Source organism: Phodopus roborovskii, unplaced genomic scaffold (assembly GCF_943737965.1).
Source record: "Phodopus roborovskii unplaced genomic scaffold, PHOROB, whole genome shotgun sequence".
Classification (NCBI taxonomy): domain Eukaryota; kingdom Metazoa; phylum Chordata; class Mammalia; order Rodentia; family Cricetidae; genus Phodopus; species Phodopus roborovskii.
In genome coordinates, this window is record NW_026125575.1 from 1,501,630 (window position 1) to 1,521,843 (window position 20,214).

A 20,214-nucleotide genomic window follows, 5' to 3' on the forward strand; every position below is an offset into this window, starting at 1 on the left:
ATTGTACTTAATTTTAAATGGCACACATACACAGCATAAAAATATACATCTCGGGGTAACACGTGATACCACGCAATGTTTAAATTGGGTTAAGCATCTGCCTCTCCAAACACCAATCATTCATTTGCCACCAAAAAGAAACTTTTAAAGTCCCCTCTTTGGCTGTTGAAGTGTGCTGTGTTGCCTTGAGAGCTAGTGTTCTTCTGTCTTCTGTCCCAGGTGCTCATGCGAGCTTTAAGAGACTTCAATATGCCTAAAATCGTGACTGATGATGTCCCGGTGTTTCTGGGCCTGGTTGCCGACCTGTTTCCAGCGCTGGACGTGCCTCGCCAGAAGAAACCACACTTTGAACAGATGGTCAGGCGGTCCACCCTGGAACTCCGCCTGCAGCCTGAAGAAAGCTTCACCCTCAAAGTAAAAGAACTGCTGACTGTTGATGGCAGGCCATGCGATCGGTAGTCCAAGTAACTGCTTAAGTGATATTTATCCAAAAGCGTTAGCTTTAACTTGATTCGATTAAATACTTTCAAGCATGTCATATCATAGTCAGTTAAAGACAGACCATTTAAAGTAAATGCTTCAATATCTACTCCCTTTCATCAAGGATTTAAAAGCATAAATATGGCTTCCATGATTCTAAATGTAACGATACTTTCTAATTACAAAACTCCTTAGTAACATGTGCCAAATTCTTACTGTGTCCTTTCTTCTTCCAGTTCATAGAATACTGAAAGTAAAATGATGAGTGTATTCTCATAGGGGGAGAGGTATGTGAGCTGGCTATCTGATGTACCCAAAGCTGTGCCCAGGCAGGGCTGCACTGTGGTCAGTGAATACATGGGCACCAGTGCATAGCAAGTCTGTGTTTCAGACAGTTTATGTGATGGGACTCACTACTCTCCTTGTGAGCCATGATTGCTATACATCATTTCTGCTGAAAACTCTGTGAAGGGTCTTTGATTTTATGAGCAGCTCTTCACGCTCTATACTGAACACTATGCACAGTTATGAGATAGGGGCTAGGGAGATGGCTCAATGAGGGAGAGGATTTGATGCATAAGCACAGGGACCTAAGGACCTGGGTTTGAATCCACCTACCCATGTGAGAGCCCAGAGTGGCTGTGTGTGCCTGTCACTCCAGTGTTGGGGGATGGAGATAGGTAGGTTCAGGTACCTCATTATTCTCTAGGACAGAGGTTTTTAACGTGTGAGTCTTGACCCCTTTAGGAGTCCCTGAATATCAGACATTTTCATTACATCCCACAACAATAGAAAATTACAGTTATGGAGGAGCAACAGAATGGTTTTTGTGGCTGGGGGTGGGGCTCACCACAATGTGAGGAACTGTGTTAAAATGTCAGTGTTAGGGAGGTTGAGAACCACTGCTCTGGGGAATAAGCTGAAGAACGATGGATCAGAATGGCCAGCATTAACCTCTGACTTCCACATGTATGCACGTGTCCACACCTCACAAGCAATGATGATAATTGGTGTCAATGGTGACTTAGTTTTATCTCCCTTCTGCTTTTTATGTAGGAAACCTACAAGAAGCTATACCGCAGACTTGGGGTCTATTTCCCCATATGTCACTGGGGGCTGACTAAGGGTTTCTGGAGAGCACTAAAATGGGTACCTTTGGGTCACTCAGTCACGGAAGGGCCTGAGTGACGGGCTGTCTCTGTGCAGGTTGTCCAGCTTGAGGAGCTGTTGGCTGTGCGACACTCCATCTTTGTGGTCGGAAATGCAGGCACAGGGAAGAGTAAGGTAGGATAACTCATGCCGTACCTTTCAGTCTTGGAAGAGTCTTCTCGGGATGGGCAGGAGGGGTCAAGGATTTTCAGTGTTACTTAGGGTTCCCCTCAATGAAGCCTGCATTGAGTTAGAATCTGAATTCTACTGTTTGCATTTTCTCAGAAGACACTGTTATCTTTTACACTGGGTGAAAGCAGGTGAAATGGAACATTTTGTGTACACACACACAGACACACACATGCACACATGCATGCACACATGCACACACACCACACACACGCACATGCACACACTCCCGGAATAATAAATAGGTTGAGCCAGAGACAGGGCTTTCCAACACAAGACAGGCAGGATTCTGCTGTATTCGGGCCTGCACCTGCAGGCTCACACCTGGCCTCTTTCGCCAAGGGTGAGGGTATTCAGGCCGAGTGAGCCACCTGGCTGGTGGGACTTGATGAACACTGCCCACCTTTATCAAAACAGCCTTCTGGCTTCTTCGGGGTCAGTCATCGCAAATTCTCCTTCCTGTATCATTAAGAAAACAAGTGCAAATATTTCCCCTCATTATTCCTTCAGAGGCAGAGCCTTCCCATGGGGCCAAAACAAAGCTTGGAAAGGAAGGAAGGTGGTGGCACCCACATTTTTGAGGTCCCTATTGTGCACTGACTGGGCTAAGTGCATTGTGTGTGATTTCCTCCACTGTGTTGAGGTGCCATGCCCACTTAATGTCACGAAGCCCCATTTTTAGTTTACTGCTTGGTTCTGTTTGGCCTTCTTGACAGCCCTGGCAGCACAGTTACTTATTATTTTCTTGGTTGGCAGACAGTATATGCAGAGCTGTGTACCTTCCCATTCAGGATGCTTGGGTATAAACAAACTCGGTGGCCAACAACTAAAAATAATCAGAATGGGCAGATGAGTTCTAGAGCAATGTCTACACGCAGCATTTGTCAGTCCTCAGAGCTGAACCCAAAGGGGAGCAATGGTTGAAGAAGGCTCTGTGTGGGGATTTTTCTAGTGAGGAAAAAAAAAAATGTAATCATTGCAATATTAAAGTAGACCACTGATAGACCTGTAATTACTTTGTTAGTGTAACTTTCAGATGTAGGCCATGGTTCACAGAAGGATAAAATTAAATTCTGTAATTTCTAGTAGATTAATGGCTTCTAAAAATACAAGCTGTGTATTCCTAAGGCCTTTTCTTTCTTCCCTCTACTCTTCACGTATTGTGTGCTATTCAACACGTACTTAGGCTGACAGAAGCAGGACCGTGTTATTTACCCACTTAGCATCCCAAAGTAGATGGCAGTATCTTACCAGACCTTCGGAGCCCCAGGATTGGCAAGGATGACACGTGTTTAAAACAGCAACCTTGGCTTTTCAAGGGCAGTAAAGGACAGCTAGGACAGATACTTGGGTCAGTTAAATAGATACCTACTTAGTGAGCCCCGACTCTGAGGTCTTATCCTTCAGGCTTCTTTTATTGATTAGCTAGTCTCTAAGAACCCATGACACTATATCCTAGGCGTTTGCTTTGACGTTGTCCAGGGCACTCACATCTGTGGAGCTGTGCCCCTGGCCTCTGCCTAGTAGATACCAGTAGCCCAGCTCTAGTTTTCCCAAGTCGAGACCACACTCGGTGAAGGTTCACTCACTGCTCTGTCATTGGGCCTTGAAGAGTGTCTGTGCTGATATTGTTGTCATCCCTGAGTTCTTGTTGGAAATGCACACTACAGGTCATCCATCCCTCAGTCTCCTAACTGTTAGGCTCTGGGAGGGCTTCAGCAATCTACGCTGACAGCAATTCTGATATGGACTAAATGATGCTAGCAGAGTGAACGGAAATGCGCATACACATTCATTCATGTATGGTTTAAAAACCTCAAACTCGCTCTGTATAAGGTCTCAGATTCACTCTATGTACAAAGCTAAAGATCTTAACGGATAAAGCAGCTTCCTCTCACCTAAATGCCTCTGAGAACTGATAACGTCACCCTAAGCGTCCATGGGATTGAATGGAGCATACCTATGGCCATCTTTCCCGCCTTCTGCACCATGCTACGTGCAGACTATCCAGTGGCGAGTGAGTTTGGAGAATGCGCTGTCAATCTTTCACAGTTGGTTTGGGCAACTTTTACATTAATGTTCTCGGCTCACTCGTCCCAGATTTTAAGGACACTGAACAGAACATATGTCAATATGAAGCAGAAGCCCATTTGGAGTGACTTAAATCCCAAAGCTGTGACGACAGATGAACTCTTCGGTTTCATACACCACGCTACCCGAGAATGGAAAGACGGCAAGTACTCCTTCCCTTTTGACTCACTAAAAAAAGTCTTTATCTCTATCTCCCTTTAGAAATCTTTCTTTCAGTATAAGCCATAGCCATACTCACAGATCTTGGTCATCGTAAGGATTCAGGCATCGTGCTGGCCTGCCCCTGTCATCCGGCAGAATGCACTCAGGCAGCGCCCTGGTCAGCCCAGGGGCAAAGGACCCCTGTAAAAGAAAGACCTCCGCCCACTTATGCTCTCTCTTCCCTCTGCCCCACCCCCCCCCTGGGCAGATAGGACTTTTCCTGTCTCATGCTTCTCTTCTGTCCTCGTCTGTCTGTCTGCTTGTCTGCCTGCCTGCCTGCCTGCCTGTCTGTCTGCCTGTCTGCCAGTCTGTCTGTCTGTCTGCCTGCCTGCCTGTCTGCCTGTCTGCCTGCCTGTCTGCCTGTCTGTCTCTTTACCTCTTTCCCCTCCCTCTTCTTTCTAATAAAGCTTCTCACTAAGCTCTGTCTGGCATGTTTGTCCCCCCCTTGCCATGGACTCCAACAATGTTAACCACACCAGTTTACCATACTGGTCATACTCACAGATGTCTGGTATAGTCACACAGATTAACTGTATTTTGATGCAGTCAGAAGCGCAGCTGATGGATCACATGCTCTGCGAACATACAAACTCAAGCAAGGTTTGAGGAAGTGCTTTTGGCAGTTGCATTTGGCAGGTCCTTGCTCAGGGCTGTGCATTTCACTCACTCCAGTGACGTCAGGGCTGCTTGTAAATCAGGGAGAGGTCAATGTGAATGTCCCATTTCTAAAGTTCCTAGGATGAGACACTGACTGTGGTCAGCGTCACAGTTGTGGGACACAGAAGGCAGTGTGCTATGCTTCCTGTCTGGAAACTGAAAGTGAAAACATGTTGAGCGTAAGTTAGGGTGTTCGGAATATTTCAGATGTGTGGTTTTTGGGTTAGTGACATCTGGCCAATGCAAATGTTCCAAAATTCCCATGAGTTTGAAATCGGAAACACTTCAAATTCAAAGTTTTTGGGGGTAAGGGACACTCAGCCTTATATCTGAGGATAAACATGTGGTTTTGTTAGAGACCTTTATAATTTCCCATCTCTAGCCAGTGTACCAGAGTCCCCTACTGACTACACAATGGATCAATAGATACTATACTTACCATCTTTAATATATAGAGATGTGTATATTGAGTATGTATCAAATATGTATATGTTGAATGTATGCATGTATATACATGTGTGTGTATGTGTGTGTGTGTGTGTGTGTGTGTGTGTGTGTGCTGCTTGTGGTAACTCATGCCTACAATCCCAGCGCTCAGACGGCTGAAAGTTTAGAATGACTTCAAGGCCAGCCTGTGTTATAAACTCTAGGGAAGCTTGGGCTACCTCAAGGCCAGCCTGTGTGATAAGTGAGTTCTAGGGAAGCTTGGGCTACAAACTGAGACTCTGTGAGTAAATGAAAGAAAGGTGTGGGGGAGTGGATGAGAACATGTCTGTACTCACCTCTAGCCTCTTTTCCTGCACTCAGACCTTCTGGCTACCTCTCCTCTTCCCAAGTCCTACCGTTCCAGGCCTCTTCTATCCGAGTCTTGGCACTGGGTGCCCCCTCCATCCAGGCTGTTGTTGTGAGGGTAACCGTGGCCTGCTCACTTGGGTAATGAAGTTGGCCAGGTACCACCTAGACGACTTGCTTTGCAGGCGTTCTCCATCCTCTTACCTTTTGGTCACTGCTCATCTGTTGGGGAGTTCTTGCAACCTTTACCTACCTGCATTCTGTTTTTCATGAAGGATCGAGGCAGGGATGAAGTCATTATCATTATACAGGGAAACCTGTGAAAGCTGCTTAAATTAGAAACCATCAGAAAAGCTGCTGGCTTCTACTCCAGTCATGGTGGCCAGTTTTACTGACTGCTGGGGTTTTTTTTTACATTTGTTTCTTTGGTTTTTGATTTTTGATTTGAGACGGGGTTTCCCTGTGTAACAGCCCTGGTTGTCCTGGAACTCACTTTGTAGACCAGACTGGCCTCAAACTGCCTCCCAAGCCCAGCTGTGGTTTGTTTTTCATACCAAAGGCTTCACAGAGGAGTTCTCCACATGACCAATGAAGCAGGTCTGTGAAGTTTGAAAAGTCAGCACCTAGAGAATGCTGCCTGAATACGCAATACACAGACATGTGGTAACAGCCAAAAGGAGTACTTTTCTACATCTCAAGTCATGACAGCCTAGCATATTTCTGGTTGGAGCTGTGAATTAAGATGGACAGTGCCTTGAAGCACGGGGTTTCAAAATAAGCACCTTGAATAATGTAATAGAAAAATGGAATAATATACAAAATATAATAATAAAAAAGATGAACCATGCTAGGTAGCCTGAGAGAGATACTGAACATAGGTGTGTAAAAAAGGATGCCTTCACTTGCTGTAAGTTTTCAGGTTATGCTCATCGCCACCCATAAATCTCAACAGCGAGTCTTCAGGTCAAGTATTTCCCTGTGTGTGGCAGGTGGGAAAGCTCGGTTATCAAAGGTAAGGGCCCTCCCCTGGAGGTGGAACTTGCCTGTTTGTAAGTCGCGGAACTAACTGGATATAGAGCCGACCCAGGAAGCTCAGAAAGAGCCCATTGTACGCCTTGCACTCAGGAGAAAGAGGTAGCAACTCTGTTTTATTCAGCTGATAAAGGGGCTTCCAGGAGAAGTAAATGTAGTTTAGAGGCAAACAGCCTCAGCTGTATCAGCGAGGTTTGCTCCTGCTTTGCAGGCCTCCTGTCATTCATTCTGCGGGAGCAAGCAAATCTCAGGCACGATGGCCCAACCTGGATCGTCCTGGATGGGGACATTGACCCCCTGTGGATCGAATCCCTGAACACAGTCATGGATGATAACAAGGTGAGTGACACCATAGTACCACTCCTTAGCCCAGCATCCAAGGGCACCGAGAACGCCATTCAACTGCTAATCCCCTGCACTCCTTAACGCGGTGTTTTTTATGTAATGAACGATGTTGTCCTCATAATTCGTAGCTGCAGAATTTGAGGGAATATGTTTCCCTTGTCTCTGAACTGAATCACCTTTCATGAAAGCTAGGTGCGTATATACGAATTCAGTTTATCTGCCCTATTGTTTCCTAAGAGCCAGGCATTAAATTCTTGTATCTAATGTGGTCTGATTAAATACCGAATACGTAGACAACAAAAGAGTGGTTTCGTGCCGTATGATAACTGATGAAACCTGGCCATGCAAATTAAGTTGTTCCTATGGCTACAGATTATGTTTAAATGCTTCCCCGAGACGGTTGTGTGGTTGTCCTGGGAACAGCAAAGACAAGAGGTCCCGCGTGATGCCGAAAGAGCAACATAAGGCCTGTTGTTGGGACAGCAATGACAAATTGGGAGCCAGCATTACTCCAAGGTGGCATCAGTGACCACCTTAGCAGCAGGCCCTGCTTTCTGAATGACAACACTGTTTATCAGGAAACAAAAGTCTGGGGCCTTCATACCTATACAGTTGACTATAGGACACTTGGTAATTGCAGCTACTGCTACTGGAGGGTTGTCCGTCATGAGTCCATTAAGGCTATTTTATTATTTACGGATTCAGCCAGACTGCCTCTGGGTAGGCTCTCATCTCAACTGAGACGAGCCTGCCTATGGCTGCCCTACTAGGGACATTACTAGCTGTGATGGTCTGTTGGCTGCCGTTTTGGCTCCTGGTGACAGCCCATCTCTGACAACCACTACAATGCTGCTCATTGCAGGTGCTGACCCTAGCCAGCAATGAGCGAGTAGCCCTCACACCTTCCATGAGGCTTCTGTTTGAGACTCATCACCTGGGGACAGCCACCCCAGCCACTGTTTCCAGAGCTGGCATTCTGTATGTGAACCCGCAAGATCTGGGCTGGAATCCGTGAGCATTTCTTTCTTTTCTTACATTTTTTTTTCTTTTGTGGTGGGGGGGCTCACAAAAATGTGTGTGACATAAACTCGACTGTATTAGCGTCAACAGGGGCCAAGTTGAGTGTCAGAGAGTGTATCGACGCTGTTGTACTGCCGCCATGGCCATCATCCATCCACAGAACTTTCTCCATCCTCCCAGATGGAGACTCCGCCAGGAAGGAACCCCATTGCTCCCTTGCCTGAGTCCCCTGCCTCTACCTTTCAGCTGTCGGGATGATGATGTTATAAACTCGGGCACACAGACACAAACTTGGTGATAATCTCAGGATTGCTAGATCAGATGCTAGTTCAGCTTGTAATCTTTCAGGAATTGGTATCACATTTAACCACAGTGGCTGTACCATGTTACCTCCCTACCAGTCCCATACAAGATGATGCTGAGGATGCTATGCAGCATTCTGTATCCTTGCCATCACTGTCTTCTTTTATTCTATGCTAGTTTTCCTCTCTGTGTATTCATAGGAACCTCACTGAGTGGTGTGAAGCAGTATATCACTATACTCCACACCCGAGTTTCTCCAGTGGCTAGTACTCTGTAGGGCATGTTTTCCTGTGTGTGTGTGTGCGTGTGTGTGCGTGCGTGCATGCTAAGTGTTTGTATGTCTACAAGAAAGGTCTATACAACTCCTTTGTCCATTCTCTAGTCAGCTGGTCTTAAGTTTTGTTTATTTGTTTTTAACCCAAGTTAAAAATGATTTGAAAGGTATATAACTAATTAAATGTAAGGCTGATCACATTAATTTAAAGGTAATTAGATTAGCACCCATGTGTCTTGAGTCTGTTGCACTGTTTTCTGATGGCTCCCAAGTCCCTTTGTCCTTCAGTCTCAATCACATCAAAAGCCACTTGGTGCTTACGATAGCTCAGAATGACTGTCTAATTAAAGAGCAGCTTTTACTCAAAATCCCAGGTAGCTTCAGGAGCCTCATCAGTTTGTGTTAAGAGCTAGACTACCTCTTCTCCCTGTTATGTCTCTGTGTATGGAGGTTTTCACTGTATCAGAGATGAATACGTTGGTTTTAATTTTCATGTGAGTGACCAAGGGTCCAGCCAAGACGTTTCCAGAATAAAGGAAGTCTTATCTGAGACCTTTTTTTTTTTTCCAACTTGCTGTGCCAGAGAGTTCCAGCAATCTCGGGTCTCAGGTACTTCCTTTCACTCTGCAATTAACAGATCATTCACTGCCTTACTTTAATGCCATAATGTGAGAGCGTTATGCATTTTGTTTATTCCATATTCATTTACGTTCAGAGATCAATGTATAACAGTATGTTTTAAAAAGTGTCAGGTTTTTTGCAGCTGCTGTGGCTTCCAAGTGTTCAGAACTGCAGGGAGATTGGGAGAATAGTACAGACTAAAGTCATGAAACCTTGTTCCTAATGTCTCCCCGTGCCGTGTTTCTACCTTAGCGTTGTCTCTGGATGACATACATACATACACATGTATGTTTCCTTCTTTGACTTTCTGCAGAAATACTTGAATGTAAAAGTGGAAGAGTTAGGATATTTCACCTGTAGGCACTTAAGCATTTACTTTCTAAGAGCTAGAGTACTCTCTTGCACAAACACACTATAATTTGTACACCTAAGACATCTGTCTTGAATAAGGCTAGCATTCTTTTAGTCTTGTGAGTTACCTTTAAAAAGAATCCGCCATCAGGACAAAGATTGTGTTTATTTAGCTCCATTGTCCCCATTTATCTAGAACATTCCCCCCAACTTGTTCTTTCATAACATGTACAATTTTGGGGAGAAAAGCTCAAGTTCCTCAGAAGGACTTGGAAGGGGCGATTTCCTCATCCAGTCATTCTTTTTGCACATTTTTCTGTCAAAAAACCCTTTCTTTCACATCTATTTCCCTCCCTACTTCTCCTCCTCTTATTCTACTCTATGTCCCTTGTCATTTTCTGTTCTTTTATTCATGGTTTCTTGCAGTCCAGTGGGTTATATATAACCACTTACCAAGATCTTTTCCTTTTTGGTTCTCAGATTGTCACAAATGTTGCTAGGAAGAGCCCCTCCCTTCAAGCTCATCTCTTCTATATCCTTTAGTTACCTTCCCAAGTCTTTATTGGGCACTTAGATGTTTTAGTTTGTTTCAGAATCTCCTTACTTGAAACCTAAATCAGCCATTTCTCCAAGCAGCTAAAAGGGGTGCTTCTAGTTTAAGCAGTTCTGTTTATAATTCAGGCTGTGTTCCCTGTATTAATTGCTTTTCAGAGCCCCTCATTTGTAATGACATGTCCTGAGGCAGTAGTCCATTCCAAAATGCCTATCCTGAAACCTTCAGCATCTTTTGTGGGACAGGAAGAATTTTGCAGACAGATGCACATCTAGGTCTTAGGTTTTGCCATAGCCACATATAATGGTCCAGATTTCCACATTTTCTGTACTAATGTCAGTTTTTCTTCCAAACTGTAACAATTTAGCAATAATCTCTACATGAAAATTTCAGTTGTCCACATTTGTTGATAGAAAACTTTTTACTCCTTTTGCCTTGTGATGACATTGAACTTATAATAAAGGTCATTATTGGTCATCTTTCTGGCAGACTCCCTCTTCTGACTACATGGCCTGTTTTGGTCAAGCTTGCTTCTCTCAGAGCATCTGCTATTTGCAGAGACAATAAGACAAGAGCAGCCACAGCATCCTTTGCCCATGGGTCTTTCTTGTATGTTTCCTAAAGGAGGTCCTGGCTGCTACCAATGAAGCTCAGCAAACAGCTCTTACCTGCCTCCTAAATGCAAAGCCCACTTTGGGGATCTTTTGGTGTCTGTCTGTTCCCCAAGTCATGCAGAAGACATTGTGTAGGAAGGTAAAGTGCAGGATGCTTATGCTCAGAAGACAATTCTTGTATTCAACTGAACAAATTGGGGGAGATGCACAGAGAGACAGAGGCAGGATTTGAACCCAGGCTTCTAATGCCACCAACTCTGTGACAGGTAGTGACTTGTTAAATGCTGACCTAGCTCTTCATGCTGTTACCATGGAAACTCCATAGCATCATCATCATATTGTTCAGGATCTTAGCCAAAGGCCAGGAAGAAATCATCTCCACTCACAGCTAGAAAACCAAGACAGATGGGTCACCTTCCCCAGGTGACCTGGTTAAAAGTAAGGAAACTGAGCACAGGTTCAGGGTAATCCAGGTTAAAAGTGGCATCTCCCTGAGCAATGCTCTCCCAACTCCTCCTACACTAAGTTCTAGATACAACTCCCTTCTGGGGCTGGCAAGATGGCTCCCAGGTAAAAGGGGCTTGCTTCCAAGCCTGACATACTGAGTTTGATCCCTTGCTCCCACATGGTAGTAGGAAAAGAACCAGTGTGTACAAATTATCCTCCAACCTCCACATTTGAGCCATAGCTTATAGGCAACCCCTAGCCCTCCCTGCACACTAAATACATAAATAAAAATACCAGGAATTCCACTCTGACTCTATTCCCTGATCAGCTGCAGAATCATTCACTGAGGATAGATAGGTGTGGTCTTGGTGCCTTTGTTCTCAGCTGCTGCTACTGTGAACACCTTGGAGGCCCTCTGCCACATTGTTCTCACGCAAGTGGGCCCCTACTGAAGATCTGATAGCTGTCATGCTGTAAACCAAAGCACAGGATGACAGCTGTGAATATTTTATATGACCCTTCCTCAAAGGCCGTGGAAAGCACAGGAAGTCTTTGATAAAACATGCATGTTAACCTTTATTTATACCATATTCAAGATGCAGACTCTGATTTGCCTTTACATCGGGGTCTGGCTGTAATCAGTCTGTGGCCGCGCTGTTCATGTACAGGCTGATAAATGTATTTATCGCCTCTGCTTCCTACTTAAGCACAACTTTCTGAGTGATTCTTTTTCATTTAGCACGTCTTAGTTGCACCCAAGAGGCCACTAAGGATGCCATCATGGCATTGGTAAGCAGTTTACTAATACGATGGCAATGTTTAATGTATCAAAATAGGCGTTTTATAAGCACGAGGCAGATATATCTATACATCATATAAATATCAATATATTAAAGCATGGCATACCATTTCTGAGCCCCTGGCTGTGAATGCATTATCCCTTTTAGGCTGTTGTTACAGAGTCCGGTAGAAAAGCAGGTCGAAGTAGCCCCTATGGACCGTTCACCTCTTTATTTATAACTGATTTCTCATTACTAAATAATTGATGCCAAGATTAATCAAGAAAAGCACCAAGCTGTTTTCATAAATAAAGCCTCCATTGTGAACAGAGCCGGTTCATTGGGGAAATGACAGTGCACTTGCCTGAAATGTAATGGCCTACTTAGGCACGATTATGTTTGCCTTCTAAGAGCTATTAGGAGTTTCTTTTACATTCTTTTCATTAAAGCAAAAATGGCCATTAAAACAAGTCTTTAAAAGGGCCATTTAAAAATATTTTCCATTTGAGAAATAGAGTGAACCACTCAGCGTGTCCATGAAGTGTTGCGCCAAGCTGTGTGGAAAGGGGGAGCTTCGGACTCAGTGGCATCCTGCTTCTCAAAGCCCTCATTCGGTAAAAGCTTTTCCGTGCTCCTTCTCAGGTATGTGGCCAGTTGGATAGACAGAAGACGGCATCAATCAGAAAAGGCCAATTTAACTATTCTTTTCGATAAATACGTCCCCGTGTGCCTGGAGAAGCTGAGGAGCAGTTTTAAAGCCGTCACTTCTGTTCCAGAGAGCAGCCTGGTGCAGGTTTGTGTCAGCCTCAACAGCCGGTTACCTATGCCCACTTAAGAAGATGGGGGAAAGCTGCTGGTAGGACTTCCCAGTGGGTAGAGGCTCCTGGTGTAAAAACCTAATGATTCAAGTTCCATCCCTGAGCCCCATCCACATGGTGGAAAGAACCAACTTCTACAAACTATGCTCTGACCTCCAATGAGTGCCAAGGCATCCTGCATCCATATGCTTACACACATGCACATGTCTCCCCCTCCCCCAATACTCATGAATAAATAAGTTCTTAAAAAATATTTTCAGAATTGTTAGGTTTCTTGCAACCTCCTGCTACAGCCCCTTCAGTCCTTGGAAGTTTGTGAAAGAAACTTCCCAAGAAGTGAAATCTACTCACCTTCCTTCCCCCACACCACAAGATTTACATACTTGTAGTACTCAGTAAGTACCACACACGTATGTGCTCATGGGATCATCATGTCATCCCAAGCATGCTAGAACAAAGTTGCTACAGCATCATTTATTTTTCTACCTGTCAGTGTGAACATAATGCCTGGCAGAAACAAGAATGGGAAAGCTTATTTTGTCTCAGTTGCCAGAGGGTTTCAGTCTTTGACATTGAGTTGTGCTCACAGTATGGTAGACCAGGAAGCAGAGAACACAGGATCCAGAGCTGGGTCTATCACAACCTTCAACAGACCACCCCTAGTGATCTACACACAGACAGACAGACAGACAGACAGACAGACAGACAGACAGACAGACAGAGAGAGAGACAGAGAGAGAGAGAGAGAGAGAGAGAGAGAGAGGAGTTCAGATCCAATCCATAACATTGCACAGAGAAATGTTCCATGAGTTTTTGAATCAGATAATCAGGCAAAACACAGATGATGGTCAGGAAAAAGAAAAGATTATTCCACACATGTTCCTGAAGGCATGTCACTGTGTGTGAAGAATCTGGGAGGATCCTAGGATCTTTTTTGTTTTTTGTTTTCCTGATCCTCTGGTGAGACAGCTACTGCCATTAAAAGATACAATGTGTTTGTTACAGCAGCAAATTGGGAGCTATTCTCCACAGCGCAACTAAGGTCATGGTGGCAATGTAGCAACTTCACTAAAGGTTTACAATGGGAAAGGTTTCCCCCTCCAGAAACAAAATTAGTTTCTCAGAACTTTGTTCCCATCAAGTTACTATGTTACCAAATTTGTTTGAAGCTGAATTAGAATAATAAGAAGGGAAAGTTCAGGTTTTTTGGATAATTCACACACCAATTAAGTAAACGATAGTATTCAACAGTAATTATCCGAGGTATAATTTATTTCTGAAAGCAGGTCTGAATTTATTCATAATGAATTAATTATGTGGTTAGCCTAATTAGACTTCCTCGGGTGTAAGGCTTGCAAAAAAGTGGGATTGCATTCTTTCTCAAGTTGACTTGTGTATTTATGTGATTCTCTGTGGTGTGAACTCTGCCATTCAGGAGTAGTGTGAAAATAGGTCTGTGGGAATTAACATGATTTCTGCTCTCTGCTCTTCATTTTGTAGTATTCAGAAATGGCATTTAATTCCTTGCTCTTTTTAAAGCTGTTGTTTTTGACCAGTGTTTCCCACAGTTTATTAGAAGTACAGGAATTTAAGGCAAAATGAGTAGACAAGGGAACAGCTTAAGACGACATTTGTACAAAATCAATGCTCTGTGTTTCTCAGCATGTGGAACTTTCTTAAGATGGATGAAATGTGTTAACTCTTGAAACTAAAGTGTAATTTTATTAGTTGCTTACATAGCACTCAGAAATGTTTTCAAGTACTGTCTGGGAGAATGGATCCCAATCCTAAGACTTACTGGTGTGTCTACTAATAGCAGCCCACAATGGGCCATTAGTCCTCTTTGCTTTGATTTTAGCCATTCCTTTAGAAATAATGGTTTCTCCTCACATGTAGCAAAGCAGCAGAGCTTCATACTCTTTTTCTTGGTAAGAAATTGATAGGTTTTATTAGAAAATTATCTCTAAGATATGGTACAATATAAAATGATAGCAATGGGGAGATTTTCAAAATGCAACAGGTGCTTTCCTGTTGAATAAAAACCATATCCCTCTCTTTCCTGATTGGAAGAGAAAGATGCTCAGAGGTACTGGGCCTGAGTCCGTGGGCCTGTGCAGGCCTTGGGTAAGAGCTTCTTAGTGTTAGAGCCTATGGTGTCAGTTACTACAGATATAATGTACTCTGTGGAGGTGACCCACAAGCAGGATTGCTACCCATGTGTGGCTGTGTGAGCATATATGAGTGTGTGTTGAGTGTGTGTGTATGTTTAAGTATGTTGTGAATATGTGTGTGAGTATGTGTGTGAGTGTATGAGTGTGTGAGTGAGTCTATGAGTGTAAATGTGTGTATGAGTATAAATATGTATGTGAGTGTATTTGTATATATGTGTGTTTGAGTGCATGTGTGTGATTATGTGAGTATGTGTGTGTGTGAGTATATGAGTATGTGAGCATATGTGTGAGTGTATGAGTGTGTTTGAGTGTGTGTGTGTGAGTACATGGGTCTAAATGTGTATGAATGTATGAGTATGTGTGTATGTAAGTGTGTGAGTGTATGAGTGTGTGAGTGAGTGAATATATGAGTGTAACTGTGTGTGAATGTATGAGTGTGTGTGTGTGAGTATGTGTGCTTCTGTCTCTAACCTTGAGTTTTGGAAAATTATATAATCTCTTAAGAAAGGGATAGAATTTGTAAGAAGCTTGTTTGACCCTTCTCCAGCTTTGAGAGGAAAAAATCATTGAGCTAAACTGGTGGCATTTTCTTTTCCTCAGACTATTTGTACTCTTTTGGAGTGTTTGCTGACTCCTGAGAATGTACCTTCTGACAGCCCCAAGGAAGCCTATGAACTGTATTTTGTCTTTGCTTGTGTCTGGGCATTTGGAGGCACTCTGCTACGAGATCAAGTATGTGAAAGAGTTTCCAGAGATGGAAAGTGTGGGGAAGTTGGGTTTAAAAAATGTGGTTTGCATCTTTTAGTTATGTTATCTCCTTTCCCCAGACCTGCCCTGTTCTGAGCTACGGAGACTGTCCCTCTGGGGCATCCCCAATGTCTTAGCTCAGGGACAAATCATTTCAGACAGCCTTGAGGTAGGTAGCCTAAACTACTGCAATATATTTCTCACAGTACTGGATGTGGCAGCTCAGGGTGACAGTGTGGCTGGATTCTCATGAAACTTCTTCCCATCTTACTCATGACACGTCCTATAATTTATACAGGCAACAGGCTCCAGTCACTGTTCTCTTCTTATGAGGGCATGCAGATCTTCCCAAGGACCCTGACATGATATCACTTAGCCCTAAACACCCCTTAAGGATGCTGTTTCCATATGCTATTGCCTTAGCTGTTAGGATTTCCCCCATGTGAATTGGTGGCATGGGGAGAGGATGGTGATGGAACAAGTTGGTGATAGCATCTAGTGTCTTTCAGATAGTTCTGCCTCCACTCAATCAGTCTGGAACTGTGTCCTAGGGTGGACATCTGTGAGACATAGTCAGTGCTGGTGTGCTGCTTCAGGCAAATCTGTCCCCTTGTACAACAGTTCTGGCATAGCTTTACAGGCTTCTGATGTCTTACAGGAAATGCTTAATACACATGTGTGCAAATACACACCCCATCCCACCCCATCCCATTACACAAGCCACGTAGACTTACCAAGCGCCAGAACATATGGGTCACCTCCACCATCTGCTTCCAAGTGTAGATCTGTCCTGTATCATCCTTGTCACGTTGCTTCAGTATATCCTCCACGTGAAGAAAAAGCCAAATTTTGTCCCTTGTGGAGACAGGCATCTTGTCCCAAGACCCCCTGGTGGCTGTGGAAGGGTTCTTACTCAAGCTTGCCAATCTTCAAAGACCGTATCTCCCCTGGCGCTTCAGCGTGTCTCTGGCCATGGTACGTCAGTACCACGACTCTTTCCGTTAAAATAGCATGCCGTTGCCTAGCAAATTAGCTGTGCCAGATCTCCCCAAGCGCAAGTAGGGAATTCCCCTCAGAAGGTATCACATCCAAAAGTGACCCACAGTCTGCCAACTCCTCACTACTAACGGAAACTCCGGGCTAGCTCTGTTTCTTGTCACTGACTTAGCAGAACACATGTCTATAAATAAGCCGAGCCTCACAAATCATTGTCCCCTCTGTCACCTGCCAGATGTCCTTCTGTGGTCTTCAAGCGCCTCCCATGGAACAGCAGCCAGTACTGCTTTGAGTGAGTGGCAAAGGCTAAGTCTGCCTCTGCTTCCTCTGGGGGGTGGGGGGATTTTCTCACAGACAGAGGGTGGATGTTCTGTCTGCTTCCCTCATGCTGCAGAGTGATCACTTTACTTTAACAAATCAAACAGTCAACAATATACCACAAAGTCATTTCCACAGTGGAATTGTTAGGCAAAGCAAAACTGAAGTGATGTAGAAGTCACAGGCATTTTGTACAGGAGGAGTGTACAGGAGTGTAAGTAATTGTTGGCGGATCATTTAAAACCACATTGGCTTGGAGTTAACAGGGAGATAAAATATCCCTTGCCTCTGCTATGAAAATAATTCCAATGAGGGCAAATGCCTGAGCACATGGATGCTGGCACCAGGAGCATGGTCTCCGCTGGTTTGGCGGTGGAGAGGGGAGGGATTCTCATTCAGGGTTCTCACCCCAGTCAGTATTAGCCACAGCCTCCACCTGCCTGGCTGCTCTTGAGTATGAACAGCCTAGCACTAAAAGGGATCACCATAGCCCAAGGACATCAAATAAAGAGCTGGGAAATGAGGCGGGTGAGATCCTAGATAAGGACAGCATTGCCAAGGCAATGGATACCCACAGACTTTACAGATTTTACTGAAATTCACCAGGTCATATCAATCCCAAAGGCACAGGAAGATTCTCTGCTCTAGACCTCTGAGAATGCATGAGCTGCTGCATTCCAAGGACACAAGAGTTGATACACTGGCCATCTGAGCGTATGAGGCTCATTTCATCAGGCCATTGAGTACACTTGAGTCCCTGAGCCAGACCGCTGAGGATGCATAGGGTGTTGTCCCTTTTCCCTGTGTCCTACACCCTAATAATCAAGCAAGCGAGAGCTTGTGTGTATTACTTTCTCAGACAACACCCATGTTATAGAGATGGTGCACTGCCCCATGACTTCCCTGGAGGACAGGAGCTCATCTTTATGGGGTTTTTGGCCAGACTCTCAGCTCTACCCTGCTGGAAACTGAGTCTACACTGACCTTTATGCCTTCTTCCCCGTACACTTCCAGGTCTACAAGTGCTGGGGCATTTTTTACGAATGCTTTTTGTTACTGACACAGCCTTGCCATTATGTTACTTTTTAAAGCTAAGACTTTTTTTTAAAGTACTGTATTTCATTATCCTCATTTTGAAAAAGAAATGATATCAAACAATAAAAGAGGCTGGGAACTCAATAAAAGAAACAGAAAGAAAGAGAAAGAAAAAAAAAAGAGGCAGGTCAGATCTTCTGTCCTTATAATCTCCCTTTCTCTCCTGTTCCCATCAGTTGGTGCTAACAGGGTGGAAGTCAATGGCAGTGTTAATCTCCATTGTCCAGTAGTACCTGACATGGTGATTTGTATGGTGATTCATTGTAAGGCTGAAGAATAGGGATGACGTGTACGGCTTTCCCGATATTAGCTTGCTTTTTAAGCCTGCGTTGTACACCTCATAACTGCCTGTCACTCACTACACCCTGGCTACAACTCAGCATTACTGGCTACAACTCAGATCCAGTGTTTGATATAACTCAGTGAGTTCCCATTTAAGAGTTTGGTTTGTCATTATGATGCAGTACCCAAGGGACCCTGCACACAGCAGAATCTGTAGGGGTTGTGTATGCTTCCTGGGTCTATGCTAAAGAGTTCTCCTGTTCTCCGTAGCTCTCTGACTATCAAGCAGACTTCAGCCGATGGTGGCATAAAGAAATGAAATCAGTGAAGTTTCCGTCCCAGGGAACCATCTTTGATTATTATCTAGACCACAAAACTAAGAAATTCTTGCCTTGGACTGACAAGGTGCCTCCGTTCACCATGGATGTCAATGCGCCCCTGAAGGTAGGTGTGTAGAAACAAGAGCCCAGCTCCAGGGTGTGTTTGAGCCATCAGAGGAAGGCAGCCTGTCCTTCTCACTTGCACAGGTCTTTGTGTTCCATGCTCTGTGGATGACATTCGTCTCTGGGAGAGAAGAGTAGACCATAGAGATTCTTAGGAAGAAGGATCATATTTCTGCAGACTCTTTATCCCTTAGTTCAACATAATCCTGTGGGAGCCACATTCTTACCATCTCCTGGAAACTGTCCAATCTTTGTAAAACCAAAGGCAGGGTTTAACTAATTCAATTATTCTTATCTCTGAGCTTACATAAACTTTTTAGACATCGCTTTTCACATAGAACTCGCTTCTTTTACTGCCCCGGCCATGAAATGATGTGTTTGACCTTTCAACACCAGTGTTCCACGTTCTCATGGCAGCTGACAGGACCACATGAATTGTTTCTCTCCCTGTGTGACCCATCCCCATTTCTCGTAGGTTGAATTATTCTGTGGCCAGCTTCTTACTCTGCCTTAATCTTTCTTTTTAGCGATGTTTCACATTTTGAATCATTTTAGAGCTTGCTGTTTGAAGCAGTGCTGGATGAATGGCTGAGCGGGGACTGTTGCTACCTCTGTGAGGAGGCAGCTGGTTCCACATGGCAGGAAGTCAAACCTTAGTTTCCTGGAGCTGTGCCACTAGAGTACACAGTGAGGGCCTTAGGTGATGGGGTGAGGCTAGACCTAAAAGTCCATGGCATAGGATAGGTGTGTTGACTCTGGTCTTGACTGACACTCAACACATGCATATATGTGTATATTTGCACTCATGTGTAGCATGAATAATAAAAACCCAGAGACAGATATTGGAGTTCAAGGTGAAGGTCAGAAAAGCAAAGTGGCCAAGCCACCAGAGAGCCTCACTTGCTCAGATTAAAGGGGTAATCCACTGAACCTGAGAATGCATCTCCAGAGTGAGACTGCACTGAGCTTCTTATGTTCTTTCCAGTGCTGGGATTAAAGGCGTGAGCTCCGGTTTTCTTTTACATGGATTCACTCTCATGTAACCCAGGGTGGCCTCAAACTCACAGAGTTCCATCTGCCTCTGTCTCCTGTGTTCTGGAATTAAAGGTGTGTGCCACCACCTCCCAGCTTCTATGGCTGTGGCTAGGTTTGCACTCTGATCTCCAGTCAAGCTTTATTAGATCATAAACAATATGTCACCACACTCGTGCACATGAGTGTATTTCTGTCTGTCTGCTTTCAAATGCTTCCTCCACTTATATTAGTTTACATGAATTTCCATAACAAAGGGAAGCACTCTAGGTAGCCCAAACAATAGAAATTTATATTCTCACAGCTCTACAGGCTCTGTGCCAAATAGACAGGGAGGGGATGCTGACCTGAACCTCTGGTCCCCCTGGGGTAGCAGCGTTGAACCCTTAGCCTGAAGTGACAGTCTACCTCTAT

The 20,214-nt window shown here is 44.3% G+C and overlaps 1 protein-coding gene across 1 annotated transcript in view; it reads left to right on the forward strand.

Annotated features, from left to right (window-relative positions):
- The window catches only part of Dnah11 (dynein axonemal heavy chain 11), a 294,048-nt gene that overhangs the window by 126,501 nt on the left and 147,333 nt on the right, over positions 1-20,214 (forward strand). The window contains exons 38-45 of the mRNA XM_051177827.1: positions 220-414; positions 1,687-1,764; positions 3,919-4,051; positions 6,803-6,930; positions 7,799-7,947; positions 12,541-12,691; positions 15,488-15,619; positions 18,596-18,769. Of these exons, the coding sequence (XP_051033784.1) occupies positions 220-414; positions 1,687-1,764; positions 3,919-4,051; positions 6,803-6,930; positions 7,799-7,947; positions 12,541-12,691; positions 15,488-15,619; positions 18,596-18,769 (1,140 nt within the window). The remainder of the gene's footprint in view (positions 1-219; positions 415-1,686; positions 1,765-3,918; positions 4,052-6,802; positions 6,931-7,798; positions 7,948-12,540; positions 12,692-15,487; positions 15,620-18,595; positions 18,770-20,214) is intronic.